This window comes from Schistocerca nitens, chromosome 4, assembly GCF_023898315.1.
Source record: "Schistocerca nitens isolate TAMUIC-IGC-003100 chromosome 4, iqSchNite1.1, whole genome shotgun sequence".
Lineage (NCBI taxonomy): Eukaryota > Metazoa > Arthropoda > Insecta > Orthoptera > Acrididae > Schistocerca > Schistocerca nitens.
In genome coordinates this window covers 355144138-355163179 of record NC_064617.1, presented here as the reverse complement: position 1 = coordinate 355163179, position 19042 = coordinate 355144138, and the positions used below count along the sequence as shown (strand labels likewise).

Genomic DNA, 19042 nt, shown 5'->3' with positions numbered 1-19042 from the left:
TGTCCAAGTCGAAATTTCTGTGTTTCACTACAGATTTACTGTAGTTATCGTCACTTTAACAGTGAACAAAACTTCATGTGGTGTATCTTGCTGATATCTACAGTGAATCTATAGTGTCAGCCACAGTATACGCAGAAAATTGAGTGAAACAAGGAAATTTAGGCTTGGAAATGTTAACAACTCCCAAAAGAACGGAAGAAGTGCGACTTTCAGTCTGTTACCACACGAGTGAAAGCTGCACAGTAGTCCAGATTCTTTAAATGCGAAATGCGCCTCAGTGATTAAGTTCATTCAGTAGCAGCTTAAAAAAGGCGTTCTGATTGATACAAATTATAAAGCTCCTGCGGAAAATGGCCCTCTGCTAGAAACTTGTTAAACAGGAAGTCTCCTGTGCGAGTGCCTGTTCCGACCTTAGGAGGTTTCCGTAGTCGTTTCTATAAACGAAATTTTAGGTTAACTGTCGACAAAACTGTTGTTGACACAAAAATATGGACTTTCTGCAGATTACGTTTTACCGAGAAGTTACTCGGCACCGGGCAATGTCGCGATAGACAACGGCCAACTCTGATCGTGTTTTACGACTAAAAATGAAGCCTTCCTAGCGTCTTCCTGTCAGTTAATCGAGTTCTAATTATTTGAGACACTCATGAACACGGCATGGAAGAACATGTCATATAACACTTCACAGACATTTGGACATGTAGCTAGTGTTTTAGCAAAAGAACGACAGAACGCAGAAGCAAGCGTTGAATCCGGAAGGACTTGAATAAACTCCTTGCCGACGCAGTGCTAATCAGGATTTCACGAGCCTCATAAGTTTTTCATGGCACTTCTTTTTCGCAACAAAGAGATTTACGTGAGTTGTGTTCTGCCACTGATTCCGAAGACTGTTAGTCAACCCCATTCGTACGCAGGTGGAAACACGAACCTGGAAGTAAATAACGACGTGTGCTTCAACGTTCTTGCTGAGCGCTCAGAAACGGTTACACAGAACGTGCATGCTCGCTCATGTAATCTGCGACCGCATCGCTCTGCACTGCTAATTATCTACGTCTACCTCTATACACCGCAAGCTACCTTGTGGTGTGTGGCGGAAAGTACTTTGTGTACCACTGTCACTGCAGTTACCGACTGTATCTGGTGCTACAGACACACAGATTTAGTTTGCGAACACGCGTGAAATGGCAGCTTAAGCTTCTGTAGTGATTCTCAGAAATCAAGGTAAGATCCCGAAGAATACTATGTGGGTATCAGTGGAATCAAAGGCGGTTAACATGTTGAAGAGAGGATTTTACATGTTTCCCTTTTCCTACTAGACGAAATATCATTTATTACATATTTGACGAACCAAACTAATTTCGAACATTGGTAAATTTGTTATCTAACGCTCCATGTGGGCATAAAACAAGATGGCATCATAGTATGTGGTTCTAACTTGTTTGCATTCCTACTTCGCAAAGTTATCACTAACAAAATTTTCATTTCTATTTCATCAGGGAAGAAGCAGAAACTGGCTAAGTGAAACTTCTGGAGAAATTTACGATGGTCATTGTAAAAGTAAAGAACGTTAATTTGTCCGGACATTTGTAATCAATAGTAACTGCCGTTCAAGTACCAACATATACCGCCACGCTCCACATGCTTTCCTATGCCTTCTGCTTACTGATTTGTCACTAAGTTGTTGAAATAGTCACTAACGTTCCCTTTCAGTTTGTTATAATTTCCGTATTGCTTTTCGCCCAAAAATGCTTCATTTCGAGAAGTGAAAGATGATGATTACTCGGGACCTAGATCTGGCTGTAAGGCGGATGTTCAAAAACTTCCCACTTAAACTGCCAAAGCAAATCCTTTGTCAACGCAGCAGAATGTGGCTGACTGTTGTCGTGAACAAGCACAGTGTGGCTGACAACAGGACACGCCACTGGTATAAGGCCTGACAATGAACCGCTGGTTTACTGTCTCTCCTCTAGGCATAAAGTCGATGAGTAGCACTTCTTTTAGAATCCAAAACACTGTTCCCGTAACCTTATTGCTGCTCAAATTTAGTCTGCTCCTTTCGGTTTTGTTGGGAATGGTGAACGAAACCATACTGGTCACTGTTGCTTTGTATCTGAACTTCAATGCAAAACAGTGTGAGGAAAGTCGGTGCAGCTCTCTTTCGTTGTTTTTTGTGCTCATCTGTCAAAATGCGAGGAACCCAGCAAGCGCAATCTTCTCTCTAGCCTAAATCATCTCTAACAATTTCACAGAGAACTGATCGTGAAATTTCAGAAAATCCCAAAATAGTGAGAAGTTTACGCTGTTGAATTTTTCCATAATCATTGATATGAGCTCATCAGCCATAACAGAAGATCGTCCTGGTCGTTCTTCTTCATGAAATTTCGTTCGTACGTCACTAAACGTAATGTACCACTATCGAACTCAACCTTCATTCATCACATCTCCATAAAGTTCAGATATTGATCTTCAAATTTCGATATAGAAGGCTTTCTCTGCATCTAGAACCCAAATTCCACTATAAAGATCAAAATTGGATAGATTTTTAATTTTATCACGATCCTAAAATTTTGTTTGTCATTCTGGCGCTAGTGATTAAGAATCTATGCAATACGGCAGTGGCATGCGATGAGAATTTCGCGGCTCGTCAGATCAAAATTATCTTTACTTTTATAATGACCATCGTATATCGCCAGCTATATATTTACACTTACTTGGGGTAGCATTTTTAACCACGGACGAACCACTGCCATCATCTCGCTGTAATTATCTGCTCGCTTCAGCCTGTGATATAGAAACTGATGTTACTTGTATTGGTTAATCTTCCACAGCAAGTATGCAAAATCCCAAGAAAATTCGCAAATATGACCAGTGAATCGTCTGAAAATGCTCACATAAACCAGTCATATAAATGTATTTAAAAGTATCATAATACTTAAACCAGACCCAACATTTAAAGCCGGCCGCGGTGGTCTCGCGGTTCTAGGCGCGCAGTCCGGAACCGTGCGACTGCTACGGTCGCAGGTTCGAATCCTGCCTCGGGCATGGATGTGTGTGATGTCCTTAGGTTAGTTAGGTTTAAGTAGTTCTAAGTTCTAGGGGACTTATGACCACAGCAGTTGAGTCCCATAGTGCTCAGAGCCATTTGAACCATTTGAACCATTTAAATTTATGTTTTATGCAAATAGAAGATTGACTATCATTCTGACATAGATCCTTGCCAGAGTTATAGAAACCGACTCAGAAAGTAGTGAGACAATATCTGAGTATCAGATATTCCGATTGTGGTGGCCGCGACTAAATACCTAGTCCAGCTGTTGAATCGGCAGTTTCGAATCTCTCCATTGAATTCTATATAACGCCTCTTTCAGAATACATTTATCACCTCAGTTCTCTAGACCTGGACGTTGCTTTTGGAACTCTGATAGCGACTATTGCTGTTTAAGATGGTCCAGGTGTTGTTCACCGGTACTGATTTATGCCCACGTTACCTGTAGTTATAGCTTTCACTGTCACCGTTGATTTCGGCTGTAGGCTTAGGGTCGATATTTCGTCCAGTTCGGAGCAGTGACTTGCCTAGTTTGTGTCAGGCTACGGCACAAAATTCGTCAACTCCATGTGAACTTAAGCCGAACGACATGATGTGGAGTAAATATTACTCAGAAATTCCGAACTACGAAGAGATACTTGTAAACATGTGAAGCTAATGAAAAATCTTCCAATTAACATTAGGAAGACGGCCAATCAAGTCCATGCCAGTGGCCTCTGGGTATTACAGAGCCAGAATGCGGTCCCCAAAGTGCTCCCCCAGGACATCAAATAGTCTCCTGCTTCGACTGGATCGAGCTCCGTCTTGCATGAACCACTTCTTGTCGAAATCAGGGTCACTTTGGATAATAGGGGCGAAATCTTCTTCCAAAACCACGTACCATTCGGTAGTCACCGTGCCATCAAGGAATATCGCACCTATTATCTCGTGACTGGACACTGAACAACAGACAGTCACACGTTACTGGTGAAGAGACTTCTCGATCGCGAAATGCGGATTCGCAGTCCCCCGAATTCGCGAACTTTGCTTAGCCATCCTAATGATAGCGGGATTCGTCGCTAAACCAAACCATACTAATTCCCATTATGCCCTGCGGCCAACCGTGGAGTTTGAACGTCCTAACGCAAACCATTCAGAAGTTAGTACGATTCACAATAGGCACATTTGGCAAAAGTGATGTCTGGAAAATCCTCAGAATCACACTCTTGAGATGCAAAATTAAATGTCACTTGAATCACATTCTAGAATTCAGTAACGTGTTTGTTAGGAATATTGAAGCATAGACTGATACACTGTACCAGACAGCTGGTTATGAAAAACAGAATGCAATTTTATTACGAAAATTCCTATTTCCGAATTTAGTGTAGAAGTCACTGAAGATAATCCGTACATAATCTGTTACCCTTTTTGGATATATTTTATACCGTCGGCAGAAATATACTTCCAAAGATGTCTTTACCCGCAAATGAATCATTTGCTGTTGTTGCGTTCTTATGAGCTCTCCAGGAATCACAAAGTAGTATACACTTCTAGTTATTTGCGACATTGCCATTAACAACATTCACGAAAAAGGATTTTAAAAGGTCTTTTGACATTTTCCTACTTGTGCTAGCTTCCAAATGTATGTTTGATGGAAGATCGTCTTCATGACCTTTTTATCTTTAGGGCCGAAAGTTTTTTCCTGAAGACAGGTTGTAGACTGAACCATGGCATCTGTTGTTTTTTCCCTTTCTTAGACAACGTCCCACCAGAAGTTGGTTCATAATTAAATGCACTTTGATCAGTGTTCCTAATGCAATGTGAGTGTGTCTGGAAACATGCAGTTTTCTGGGTTACTCGTCAGACAAAATGGGCCACAGAACAGCGAACATCTTAGTCTTCCTGTACATCTTTGGCTGCCATTAAAGCACTGACCTGTCTACGGCACATTCTGTATTATTTTTTGAGACGTGCTATGAAATTGAAGAACATTTAACAATTTCTCCTGCTGTTTGGATCGCTCAAGATTTGAGATACCAGTACTGTACAAATTTTACTTTATTCCTTGCTATGTTATATGGGGTAGAACGCGTTGTTTCATCTCCAGTTTTTTTATTGCCTTGGTCCTCGAAATGGATGTTTATTACGTCTTTTTTCCTCCACATAATCAAATATTACTTTGATGTTCGACGTGCTTCTTATGGATGGATGTCTCTTCAGTAATGAGTTGTAGGTCGCACCTTTATGTGGAGGTGTATGATAATCATCATAAATACGTTCAAGATATTCTTCCGGAAATTTTATTAAAATACTAACAGTATTACATTTCTTTTCTGGTGAAGGTTCATAATCACCAGAACTGTTAGCTTCTCTTTGAAGTGTACTGTTTCCTCCACTGCCACTAGCACTGAAGTCTTGAACACGATTAATCGTGTTGTCGTCTATAAAGTCGTTTTCTTTATCCGTTGTCGTTTCCAATGTAATGTCAGTTGAGCAGTCAAATGAACATTCATGTTTCTGAATAATCAGATTCATCAAAAACATTGCAAAAGTGTCGTTATCTTGTCCTACATCGTCTTCCGTTGGATAACGCCTTCTTATATGGGATGCCACAATACTTAAAATGTTCTAAACACTAACTGTTTCGTTCACTTTTGCTGTACATATATGACAATACTGACACATGTATACTAAAAACGTCAACTACTTGCTGGTGTAACTGACTAACTGTCGCGTTAACCTCCCTCGCCTCTCCGCAAAGACCGCAAAAGCTATTGTGAACAGACATAGAGCAACGTAGTCGCAAGTCGTCGGAGGCATGGTTGGAAATGTGAGACGGGTGTGCGAACAAATTTTTAAATACAAATTCCTGTTACAGTTGAGAGACCTCCCTTGTAAGTAGATTTTGCAGTTAGCTTGACGGAGTAGCGAGGATAAAAGCTGAGCAATGCATTCAATGAGGAATGTATGCAATAATCAATAGTAATTTTGTATCAGCGTGCACAGTTATACACAGACAAAACAATCTGCGCTATGCTTTTGGAAAAACAGATATCTGCGGGGAGTGGTTGGCCCCTGAAATGTCCTCCACCCGCGCAACGCAGAAGGCTGAAGGGTTGCAGCACTTACTGGCAGCTCAAACGTGAGTGGCATGATGTCGCACAGAGAAGCCTTCTCTTCTCCGCCTTCTCGTACGTATCGGCGCCTGCAACAATAACAATGCAATGACGCATTATAGCTCTTCTCCGTTATAAGAATTTTCAGTAAGCAGCGTCTTCAAGCTCTTAAATAGTGAAGAAAAGACATTTTAACACCATTAGTTGCTGTTTATTTACTGTTTGACTGGTTTCGGGCTTTGTTCATTCTCACAAGCCACCTGTTACTGAGAACGAAGTATCAGCGATGAAATGGTTCGTATGGTAATACTTAGGTATTTGTATTCAGGAAGCTGAGCGGTTCTAGGCGCTTCAGTCCGGAACCGCGCTGCTGCTACGGTCGCAGGTTCGAATCCTGCCTCAGGCATGGATGTATGTGATGTCCTTAAGTAAGTTAGGTTTAAGTAGTTATAAGTCTAGGGGACTGATGACCTTGGATGTTAAGTCCTATAGAGCTTAGAGCCATCTGAACCATTTTTATTCAGGAAGACAGCGTGACACACAGTGCAATCCAGTAAGAACAAATTCTCCATTGTGTATAAAATATTGTCGTCAGGTGTATCACATCACACTGGATGATGAAAGGTACCATAATAAACAAATATATATATTATTTACATACATTAACATAATAACGTATTATGTAACTACATCTGTGGTATCTTGCAACGCAGATATAACACTCACTTAAATGAGATGACAAAGAGAACTGTCTACAGCAAACAGCCCAAATACAAATACGCAAGTAGTTACCATATGAAACATGTTATCACCGATACCTTTATTATCCACGTGCTACACATCCACTCACCAAAAATTTTGTTGTCTGTAATACGTGACTCGTAAAATGTGCAAAGCTCAAAACCAATCAGCCAGTAAATAAAGAGCAGCTTTGGTGTTAAAATGATTTTTCTTCACCCGTTGTTGGAGCAGATATACATGTTACGGCAAATGATATGTAATAAACTACTCAAAAAAGTTTAATATCACTTGTATACCGGGTGTAAACGATAATTTTTACAGCGTACCACAGCGGTGTAGAGAACGTCGAGATTAACAATTCGATATAGGGCACTTGTGATCCACCAAGTTGGGAAATTGACACAAACAGGCCCAGAAAAACCACATGTGTTACAGCGAATGCGCGATTCCCGAGATTTTCAATATTCCTTATATTCCTTCGCACTCTGGGCGCAAACTATTGGTCCTAGCGAAAAATTAAAGTTTATGCTGTTTATTTTATACTGGGACATTTTCGCTAGAGTTGTGGTTTTCGAGTTATTCAAGAAACACGCAGAAAATTGGCAATCAAATGGCCCCCCCACCCCCGTGCTCGCCACCCACAAGATCTTGAGTACGTTGTTCATAACACCGTACAAAAATTTGCGGCTGTACGAATTATTTCCCATATTCGATCTTTTTTTATCTTCATTGACTGAGCTGTTATAATGCCACCGGCTTAGTCATGCGCCTACAAATTACAAAACTGACGTTTGCGCAAATTTTACCTCATAATTTTTAAAACCTTACCAGATTAAAGTTACAATTAAATGATTTGTCTGTCTGGCCTTCTTTCTATGAATGTACTCAGCTTGTGGGGATTAAATTGAGATCGGATTTTAAGCGTAAGTAGTTTATGCATAACTTTTACACAAACTTCTTTGTTTCAATACTCTAAAGGGAATGTTCAGATTAATAATGTTAACAAAATAGCCAACTAAGCCGGTGGTGTAAATGCCGATTGAATGTAAGCCAAAAAGGTTAAGTTTGGTAAATAACTGTGTAAATTGTATAAATAATTTATACAGTGGTAGGAGGGTGTGCTATGGACAACAAACTAAAAATCTTGTAGGTGGTGGGTGTGGGGACACATTTAAAAGTCACATTTGTACGGTTTCCTTGAATACCTCGAAAACCGCAGCTACTATGGAAAAAGTATCCCAGTACAAATTTAAGCTGCCTTGAATTTCCTACTAAAACGTCCCACTAATTTTTTCTCTGGTGCCAATACTTTACGCCTAGAGAGCACGTCGCGCATGTGCTGTACCTTAAGTGGTTTTTGTAGGACAATTTGAGGTGGTTCCACGACTTGATGGCTCACAAGTGTCCTACATCAAATTCTTAGTCGCCACTTCGTCTTCAGCCCTGCGGTGCGTTATAAACAAATATCGTTTACATCCTGTATATGCGAATGTTTCTAGCAGGGAATGAAAGAGTGGTCCTTAAGAAACCAAAGAAAAAATAATATATCCAGTTTGTACTAAAATACAGATCTTTGCACACCTGTGAAATCAAACTGCTGCTGGATAACATTAAATACCATAGTGTTCCACCTCAGGCATTGTTACATGTTATGTAAATTGAAGATGGATGCTGGAGGAAGGAAAGGAAACGAAAGGAAGCGAAAGGAAAGGAAAGGAAAGGAAAGGAAAGGAAAGGAAAGGGAAGGAACCGTTGAACCGTTGATGGAAGCTGCATCGGAACTTTATGCGGAATTAGCGGCAACGCGTGAAAATATGTGCCGCACCGGGATTCGAACCCGGGAACTCCTGCTTACTAGGCAGTTGCGTTAACCACTGTGCAATCCGGGTACTGTTTAGCGTAACTGAGAGGACTGTCTCGGCATGTCTCCCGGTCGACTCATGTTCCCCCCTAGCGCCACCTGCCTGAAGTTCCCGTCCATATCCTCCATGCTCGCTGCTTTGAGATTCCCGTAAGAGATCTAACGTACTTGTACATCCGCACTTTGAAGGTGGTGGATTCATTGTCCATAGAGGCGAATGAATTACACTCCTGGAAATGGAAAAAAGAACACATTGACACCGGTGTGTCCGACCCACCATACTTGCTCTGGACACTGCGAGAGGGCTGTACAAGCAATGATTACACGCACGGCACAGCGGACACATCAGGAACCGCGGTGTTGGCCGTCGAATGGCGCTAGCTGCGCAGCATTTGTGCACCGCCGTCGTCAGTGTCAGCCAGTTTGCCGTGGCATACGGAGCTCCATCGCAGCCTTTAACACTGGTAGCATGCCGCGACAGCGTGGACGTGAACCGTATGTGCAGTTGACGGACTTTGAGCGAGGGCGTATAGTGGGCATGCGGGAGGCCGGGTGGACGTACCGCCGAATTGCTCAACACGTGGGGCGTGAGGTCTCCACAGTACATCGATGTTGTCGCCAGTGGTCGGCGGAAGGTGCACGTGCCCGTCGACCTGGCACCGGACCGCAGCGACGCACGGATGCACGCCAAGACCGTAGGATCCTACGCAGTGCCGTAGGGGACCGCACCGCCACTTCCCAGCAAATTAGGGACACTGTTGCTCCTGGGGTATCGGCGAGGACCATTCGCAACCGTCTCCATGAAGCTGGGCTACGGTCCCGCACACCGTTAGGCCGTCTTCCGCTCACGCCCCAACATCGTGCAGCCCGCCTCCAGTGGTGTCGCGACAGGCGTGAATGGAGGGACGAATGGAGACGTGTCGTCTTCAGCGATGAGAGTCGCTTCTGCCTTGGTGCCAATGATGGTCGTATCCGTGTTTGGATCCGTGCAGGTGAGCGCCACAATCAGGACTGCATACGACCGAGGCACACAGGGCCGACACCCGGCATCATGGTGTGGGGATCGATCTCCTACACTGGCCGTACACCACTGGTGATCGTCGAGGGGACACTGAATAGTGCACGGTACATCCAAACCGTCATCGAACCCATCGTTCTACCATTCCTAGACCGGCAAGGGAACTTGCTGTTCCAACAGGACAATGCACGTCCGCATGTATCCCGTGCCACCCAACGTGCTCTAGAAGGTGTAAGTCAACTACCCTGGCCAGCAAGATCTCCGGATCTGTCCCCCATTGAGCATGTTTGGGACTGGATGAAGCGTCGTCTCACGCGGTCTGCACGTCCAGCACGAACGCTGGTCCAACTGAGGCGCCAGGTGGAAATGGCATTGCAAGCCGTTCCACAGGACTACATCCAGCATCTCTACGATCGTCTCCATGGGAGAATAGCAGCCTGCATTGCTGCGAAAGGTGGATATACACTGTACTAGTGCCGACATTGTGCATGCTCTGTTGCCTGTGTCTATGTGCCTGTGGTGCTGTCAGTGTGATCATGTGATGTATCTGACCCCAGGAATGTGTCAATAAAGTTTCCCCTTCCTGGGACAATGAATTCACGGTGTTCTTATTTCAATTTCCAGGAGTGTATATGAATGTGTGGCGTGTGTTCTTTAGGACATGCCGAGATTTTGTTTCCGGTGCCGCCCTCTCCTGAGTCCATCCAGTGAGTGAGAAGGATTCCAATGATGACACACCACAAGTTTCAACTGGTCCGAAGCACGTTCAGCCGCAGACAAATCGATTCGATTGATTGTTGCCTGCTGGTGGATGCTGTTCACAAAGTTGGTGCGGTGTTTCCCTGCATCGCCCATGTGCTGAGTGTAGAACTGAACAGTTTGTTGAAGGATCCTATCCTGATACTATACAGCCCTAAAAATAGCCTCCAAAACGATGAGGGGTGCCAGACATCCGTACGTGATACCAGTCCAAAACGTGACTCACCCACCACCTCCGTCCAGAACGCGATGGATTGTGAGCATGGATCATACAGTGTTATTTGTACTCTTGTACAATGATCGCCTGGCGCCACCAAAATCAAATACTGCTCGGTGAAGAGAACTCGATGCCACCAATTAACGTTACGTCTTCATTGTTCACTGCCCATCTTCTTCAAAAAACAAGGAACGGGCTAGTTTGTATTTTTATTCGTAACGAAATTTTAGACGCCATACTGATCCTATGGACACGGTTGCGTGTTGTCACACCCCTTCCACTTGCCGGCTAGAAACCTATGCGCTGTTCTGCTGCTTTCTTCGCGGAACATCTTCGACTCATAGTTTGTAGGTAGCCGTCATTAGCTGGTACTGCTGATCGTCGGCGACGACTATCAGGCAGGTCTTTCACGTTTCGTGTCTCACCATAGGTAATGATTGTTCGACTGACGTCTCTACGGCGTACACCAACTCTGCGGGCAAATTTCCGTATTGACAACCCTTCTTGTCCTAAAGTGAAAATGTGATTGCGATTGAAGTTGAAAATGTTGGTGACAGGCATGGTGACAGACTGATCGGCGTACAGGAAGCCGCACAGTCCCGTACACGATTGGAGACACAGCGTATTCTGCTGTACTGTACGGGTATGCAGGTTTGCATTTCTCCGTCTACCTTGCGGTTTCCTGTGGTCTAAATAGTACTGGGAAAGAAGTTTCCTATTTTTTAAAAAAATATTATAGAGCTATAAAAGCAATGGGGCTGTTAAGAAACCTCTTTTGGGCAATGTATAAAACCAGAGATAACGTAGGAAGTTCCTAGTGATGTTGGACAACCTTCATGTGGAATCAAAGTTACTTAACACCTGGCAACAAGAAACAGTGTCGCCAGTTGCTAAGACAGCTGTGAGAGCGCCTGGTTAAACAAAAATTGTCATTTTCTTGGATAAAGGAAAAAACTACTCTTAGTAAGTTAAGATATATTGAGGCACAAGAAAAAGGAAAATAAAAGTCAACAAAATGAATTTTCTTGCAATACTGGGCATGTAGTAGCTTACAAGTTATGTGCAAAATATGAGACCTGTTTCAATCCCACTGAGAAAATGGCATAACAACACTATTTTATGTTGGTTAGTTTAAAAGGGGGTGAAAGGGACCAAACTGCGAGGTCATCGGTCCCTTGTTCCCAGTAAAACAATTACCTAAGGGAAAGAAGAAAACAAAGAAGACTCACGGCACAATAACAGAATAAAGGAAGAACCAGAAGAACGACAGAAGGACAACAAACACTACAATGGGCAAAACAGGACAAGAAAACCTCACAGAAACGCAAGAAACAGGGAGAAAAGATTAAAAACCAGAAATCATATTACCATGGCTGGCTGCCCATTAGAATAAAAAAAGGAGAAGCCAGCCTCTCTGCAACACATTAAAACCTCCACCCGAAAAGCCCTAGGGTGAACGACACAGAAGGACCAAGGTTATGAACTAAAACTCAGATCAAATGATAAAAAGCACCCGCACGAATAAAACGTAAAACTAAAGCTGCTGTTGAGGCATTGTCGCCCAACACCGAAGGTAGGGTGCTGAGAAAGTTAAAAGTACGCCGCAAAGCGGCTAAAAGTGGGCAGTCCAGCAAGAGCTGATGAAGGTGAGGTAGCCAAGTCAATCGGACGTCGAAAACCAGTCTTAAGAATCAATATGTCTCCACTACAGTGAGTGGGTCGTCATTAACATAAAGTTCAGGTTCCGGATGAACGGTACGACGCCGACAGAAGTGCATGACACACGAGTTTGCGGCTGAAAACTGGAAGCCGTGGGCTAGAGCCCGTGACAGCGCCTTGTGAATGGCTCCCTGTAGGCGCCGCTCAGCAACACCAGTAGTGGAGGAGCAGTACGAAATGCAGAAGTCGTCCGCATAAAGGGAAGGGGAGACCGACGCCCCTACGGCTGCTGCTAGGCCGTTAATGGCCACTAAAAACATAGATACACTCAATACGAAACCCTGCGGAATGCCATTCTCCTGAATACGGGGGGAGCTGTGGGAGGCACCGACTTGGACACGGAAACTACGGAGTGACAGGAAGTATTGGATAAAAATCGGGAGCGGGCCCTGAAGATCCCACTCAGACAATGTGGCAAGGATATGATGTAGCCAGGTCGTGTCGTATGCATTACATAAGTCAAAAACGACGGCAGAGAGGTGATGGCGTATTGAAAAGGCTGTTCGGATGACAGATTCGAGGGACACAACATTGTCAGTGGTAGAATGACCCTGGCGGGAGCCGCCCGGATATGGAGCAATAGGCCACGTGACTCTAGGCCCAACCCAATCGCCGACACAACATAACGTTCCAGCAACTTACAGAGAACGTTGGAGAGGTTGATGGGCCTATAGCAATCCACATCAAGCGGGTTTTTGCCGGGTTTTAGCACCGGAATGATGGTGCTCTCTCGCCATTGCGATGGAAAGACGCGATCGCACCAGATTCGGTTGAAGATGACGAGGAGATATCGTTGTAGTCAGACGAGCGATGTTTAATCACCAAACTATTGATCCGTTCCGGCCCAGGAGCAGCGTCGGGGCAATGTGCAAGGGCGCTGAGGAGCTCTCACTCTGTAAATGGGGCGTTATAGGGTTCACTGTGGCGTGTAGTGAACGCGAGGACTTTCCTTTCCACCCGCCGTTTGAGGGTATGGAAGGCTGAGAGGTAGTTCTCCGACACAGAGGCTCGAGCACAGTGCTCAGAAAAGTGCTCGGTAATCGCGTTTGCGTCGGTAAATAATGCGCCACTGATGTAAATGCCAGGGATACCTGTAGGGGTCTGGTACCCAAAAAGACATCTGATCTTCTCCAGACTTCGGAAAGTGAGGGATGGCACACAATGGTCGACACGTACCTCTCCCAACACTCCTGTTTTCGTCGTTTTATAAGCAGGTGAATGCGGGCACGGAGCCGCTTAAAGGCTTTTAGGTGATCTAGGTAAGGGTGCCGATTATGTCGCTGTAGAGCTCGCCGACGCTTTTTAATTGCCTCAGCGACTTCCGGCGACCACCGAGGGAGTGTCTTTCGCCAGGGTCAACGAGGCATCGCGTTTCTCAGCGCAGAAGCGATCATTGTAGTGACCTGCTCAATCACAACATCGATGGCACCATTTGGGGGTGATTCAGAGGTGATAGGAGAAGTGAAGGCTACCGAGTGTGCCTTGTTTAAAGACCATCTGGGTAGGCGTTCGTAGGCATGACGCCAGGGGAGTGACAGGAAGATGGGGAAGTGGTCACTACCACACAGGTCGTCATGTGCTCTCCAGTGGGTAGATGGGGGAAGTTCTGGGCCGCACATTGATAAATCAATGGCCAAGTAACTACCATGAGCCACACTGAAGTGTGTGGCGGCTCCAGTATTTAAGAGGCAGAGGTCGAGTTGGGACAGTAAATTTTTAACATCTTTGCCACAGACAGTAAGCATGGTGCTACCTCCACAAGGGTTTATGGGCGTTAAAATCTCCCAAAAGTAGGAAAGGTTTAGAGAGTTGGTCAATCAGTGCAGCCAATATGTTCAGGGGTACAGCACCATCTACAGAGAGTTATTTCCTGCGTCGTCCATATCCTGACAGCCACAGTTTCAAGAGGAGTTTGAAGTGGCACAGCTTCACTACATACCGAGTTCAGGACACAAACGTGAACTCCACATGTCAGCACGTTGTAGGTGTCGCCACCGGCGCCAACCTTGTGTGAATCCTCTGAAAAGCAAATCATTTGCATATCATGGCGTCTTCTTCCTGTCGGTTAAATTTCGCGTCTGTAGCACGTCATCTTCGTGGCGTAGCAATTTTAATGGCCAGTAGTGTACAACAATTTCATTCTGAGTTATACACTAGACAATTACTTTTAGTAGCGCTTATTTGAGAAATATTAAACAAAAGCATTTAACAATGTGATCGATATGATTCAATTTTACTAGCACGTGGGACATTTGAAAGAAGCAAAGTATGTCTCATTAAACCACTTACTCCATCTACAACAAGCTCAATCAATAAAAACTCCGACAGAGCAGGCATCAGAAGGCGCGACGGTCCGATCGACCGCCGTGTCATCCTCAACCGATAGGCGTCACTGGATGCGGATTTGGAAGAGTATGTGGTCAGCACGGCAGTCTCCCGGCCATTGTTAATGATCGTGATTGGAGCCGCTACTTCTCAGTCAGGTAGCTCCTTAATTGGTCTCACGAAGGGTGAGTGCACCTCGCTTGCTAACAGCGCTCGGCAGACCCTGACAATAATGGATCCAAGTGGTACCCAAGCCTGACAGCGCTTAACTTCGGTGATCTGGCGGGAATCGGTATTACCAGCGCAGCAAGGCCGTTGACAACGCAATGAATAAAGCATTATTAAATAACTGTTTGAATGAGGACTTGGAATTTCATAACATCGCAGATTACGTAATAGAACGGGGCTGGAAATCTTACTCAGGTAATGTCAATCGACCGGATAAGTAGGTCTTACACAATAAGTTCCCTTTCATATGTATATTAAGCAAATATGACGAAGTATAGTTCATGGTGGTAGTTAATTCTACAACATTACTTTTCCTAGAGATAGACGAAGTATCGATCTGCTGTGGCGGCGATGCTGACCATGATTGTGCAACCGTGGCTCTTCATGTAATACGCTCTATAAATCTCTTCTTAGCGTCGAAGTACTGACCCAAATCATGTAATTATATGCTCTGCCGTTACGTGCTCCAGCCCGTTGAATCCGAGGCTCATTTGGAACAATTTATAAGCACTTTTGCATCACTCGTTGCTCCAATTGCTTTTTGCCGCAGGCTGGCCGCAGGCTATATTCTTTATTCTATAACGGACGTGCTCGCTACGTGCCGTTCCACCTTTTCTATTCGTGCGTTCACCTCTCAAGTACCGACGGCCTTCTCTCCGTGTTTTTCCTATAGCCTAGAAGTTCAATGTTCTAAGCATGAACTAGCCAGTTTGCACAATATTTAATTCTGATATTTATATACAAATTTCGAACATTTTGTATCATAACTACATTAAATGCATTAAAATAAACCACAGAAAATATTAAAAGCTTAAGAAAGCAACAATATTTTGATAAAATGTATAAAAATGTCATCTATACGAACAAAAATGTAAATGTTCGTTTATTAAAAGCGTAAATCTCTGAAAGTTCTTCACTGAGTGCTTTGAAATTTTGACACAACGTTGCATTCGAATACGAGCCTGTTTCTATACAACTACTGGAGCGACATCTATATTAATAATAAATTTATAAGACTGTCGTGTCTGTCTGAACACGCTTCTCGAAAACTAGCAAATGATTTTTCATGCAGTTTTCGCAGGTAACTTGAGAATACCCTGGGCACTGCATAGGCTTGATTTCATAAAAATCTAATCACGAAAAAAATATCCTGATTTAAAGTTTTATTTTAAACCGTTTTGTTTCTTTCTGTTTGACCACGATGATCTCTTTCACTGGGTTTTCACAGGTAACATCAGCATAGCTTGGGGCGCCACACAAGCTTTATTTCACTAAAATCAGATCATGGAAAAAAAGATGTCGTAGATGAAGGTTTTATCCATAGGCTTCTATTAATATTATAAAGGCGGAAGCAACTCTGTCCATTACATTTCTACAACTAACACGCTGAACCAATTTCTCTAAATCTGGTATGGAGATAGCTTGAACCCAGAGCCAAAACAAAGGCTGCTTAAGAAAGTGTGTAGTATTCGTTTGAAGAATGTTAAACGAATTAGGGAAAAGTATTTAGTCTTTGAAACAGCTATTTACTCTTTGAATATTTAACTTTCGCATGTTTTGAAAATAGTTTTATCGGTTGATATGTGCTACGTTATACGATTCAAAGTAACGAATACAATGCTTATACAATCTTCAATGTGTTTAATCCACACTTCTACACTATTTGCAGCATAATGTACACGTGTGATGTGTAGCTACTCCGATAGCACGATACATAGTTGGATGCTCCTGCCCGTACCCCTCTGCACGCACTGCTCGGAGCGATGCTCCGCATGTCGACGCTTCGGGCGTTTGGGTGGCATGCGGAAGGGTGAGAGCGGTGCGCACATCACGAGCTATTCTTACCCAAACTGGGAGACACATGAAGGCAGCTGGTGTTCTTGCACGTACAGCAGCTTATTTACTCACCATCACTGATATGTGAGCCCAGCTGAGGGTAACAGCTAGTCTCATAATATGTAAATACACATTTAATACAGAATGGGGAAACGTTGTTATCAAAAATCTCGAGAGGTACTCGACTGATTTACTTCAAAATTTTACACATTACTGGAATAAACATTCGGATGGACATACGCTACACATTTTAATATACAGGGTGATTATAATTAAAGTTACACTTTCAATCCGCTGTAGAAATATCACCACTAGTCAGAATGACGTCAAATTGCAACGGAATATTATCGGAGAAGGGGGGAAACGTATGGCAGAAAAAATGTAAGTAACTAAAAAATGTATCAATAGATGGCCTGTAAGCATCATAATTTGACAGTGGTCGACTAAAAATGACAAATGAATCACACAACAATGCCTAAGGTGTACGTTTGACGTTAGACAAACCGTACTACACAGTTTGCATGGGTGTACAAGTGTAATGCTGTTAGTTACGTAAGCCCATCCACCACGACAAGGTCATAACACATTGGATGGGAAGAATCGGTTTTCAATCGTCCTGTGGCCAAAATCTGCATGCAAAGCATCACTAACATCGGTTTTTAATCGTCCTGAGGCCAAGAACTGCATAAAAAGCATCAATCACATGGGTTTTGGTTTTTAATTGTCCTGAGGCCAAAAACCCCATAAAAAGGATCAATCAAAATCAAATCGGATTATTAATTTCCGTGTGACTGGCGCGAAACATGTTCAGAATAGTGTCCACCGTTTTCTGTAACAAGTTGAAATCGAGAAACAACATGTTCCACAACTAATCAAGTGTTCCCGGGGTCACGCTCAGAATGTGTTGCGCAATGCGTGTCTTCAATGCACCTAAGTTTGCAACCGGAAGGCTGAACAAAGCATCTTTCAGATAGCCCCACAGCCAGAAGTCATACGGATTAAGATCAGGTGATCGGGACGACCAGGCTGCAGCGGAATGGCGGCTGATAATTCTAGCGTTTCCGAAATGGCGCTTCAGCAGCTGTTTAACTGGATTTGCAATGTGCGGAGGTGTCCCATCTTGCATTAAAAAGATCCCATCCACACATCCACGCTGTTGGAGAACTGGAACTACGTGGTTGCGCAAAAGACACTCATAGTGTTTACCAGTGGCGGTACAGATAACAGGACCGGAAGCACCCGTCTCTTCGAAAAAATATGGCCCTATGATAAATGATGCCGCACCCGCACCCGCACCACACAGTGACCTTTTCAGGATGAAGTGGCACTGGTTGATTTTCGTGTGGATTTTCTGTTGCCCATATTCGACAATTCCGTGTATTGAAATATCCTGTCAGGTGGAAGTGGGCTTCGTCAGTCCCAAAATCTTCCACGACCAATCATTGTCCACTTCCATGCGAGCAAGTAATTATAAAGCAAAGGTCTCTCTTGCTGGCAGGGCAACAGGAAGCAACTCGTGCCCATGGGCAATTTTGAATGGATAGCAAAGAAGGATGTTTCGTAGGATTTTACGCACCGTGCTCAAGGGTAAGTCCAGTGTTCGGGCAATTCTCCGTGCACCACACGTTTGCACACGACCACTCGCCTGCTCCTGCATTGCTGTGGCCGCTGCTTCCACTGACGTCGAATCAATTCGCTTCTTGCCTCTACCGGGTTGCACACCAAAACAGCTCTTTTTTTTCGAATTTCCTAATCATTTTCTCCAGACCCATGGCAGTCATCTGACCAAAGCCTATTTTCAAATCCTTCAGCGTCCGGAACTTCAGCAGAGCGACGTGTGCGGTCATCGTTCTTGTAATACAGCTTTACAAGCAGAGCGCCATCCAGAATTGAGACAGTCATGGCGAACGTCGCAGACGCGAAAGGTGGAAAACCCGTGTACCAGGTGTGTTTATACCAGCTTTAGGTCATGCGCTTGACAGGTGTTTTCATTTACTTAGTCTGACAAATACAGCGCACTCTATTGATCAATTTTCACGCTATTTTTTCTTCAGCCATACGTTTTCCTCCTTCTCCGATAATATTCCGTTGCAATTTGACGTCATTGTGACCAGTGGTGTTATTTCATAGCGTTTTGAAAGTTTAACTTTAATTATAATCACCCTGTATGTAAGACATAAATGTCTACGTGATATAT

The 19042-nt window shown here is 43.9% G+C and overlaps 1 protein-coding gene across 1 annotated transcript in view; it reads right to left on the bottom strand.

The window, feature by feature from the left end:
• The window catches only part of LOC126252308 (probable tubulin polyglutamylase TTLL9), a 97511-nt gene that overhangs the window by 76969 nt on the left and 1500 nt on the right, over positions 1 to 19042 (bottom strand). Inside the window, exon 2 of the mRNA XM_049953191.1 lies at positions 6155 to 6230. Within this exon, the coding sequence (XP_049809148.1) occupies positions 6155 to 6230 (76 nt within the window). The remainder of the gene's footprint in view (positions 1 to 6154; positions 6231 to 19042) is intronic.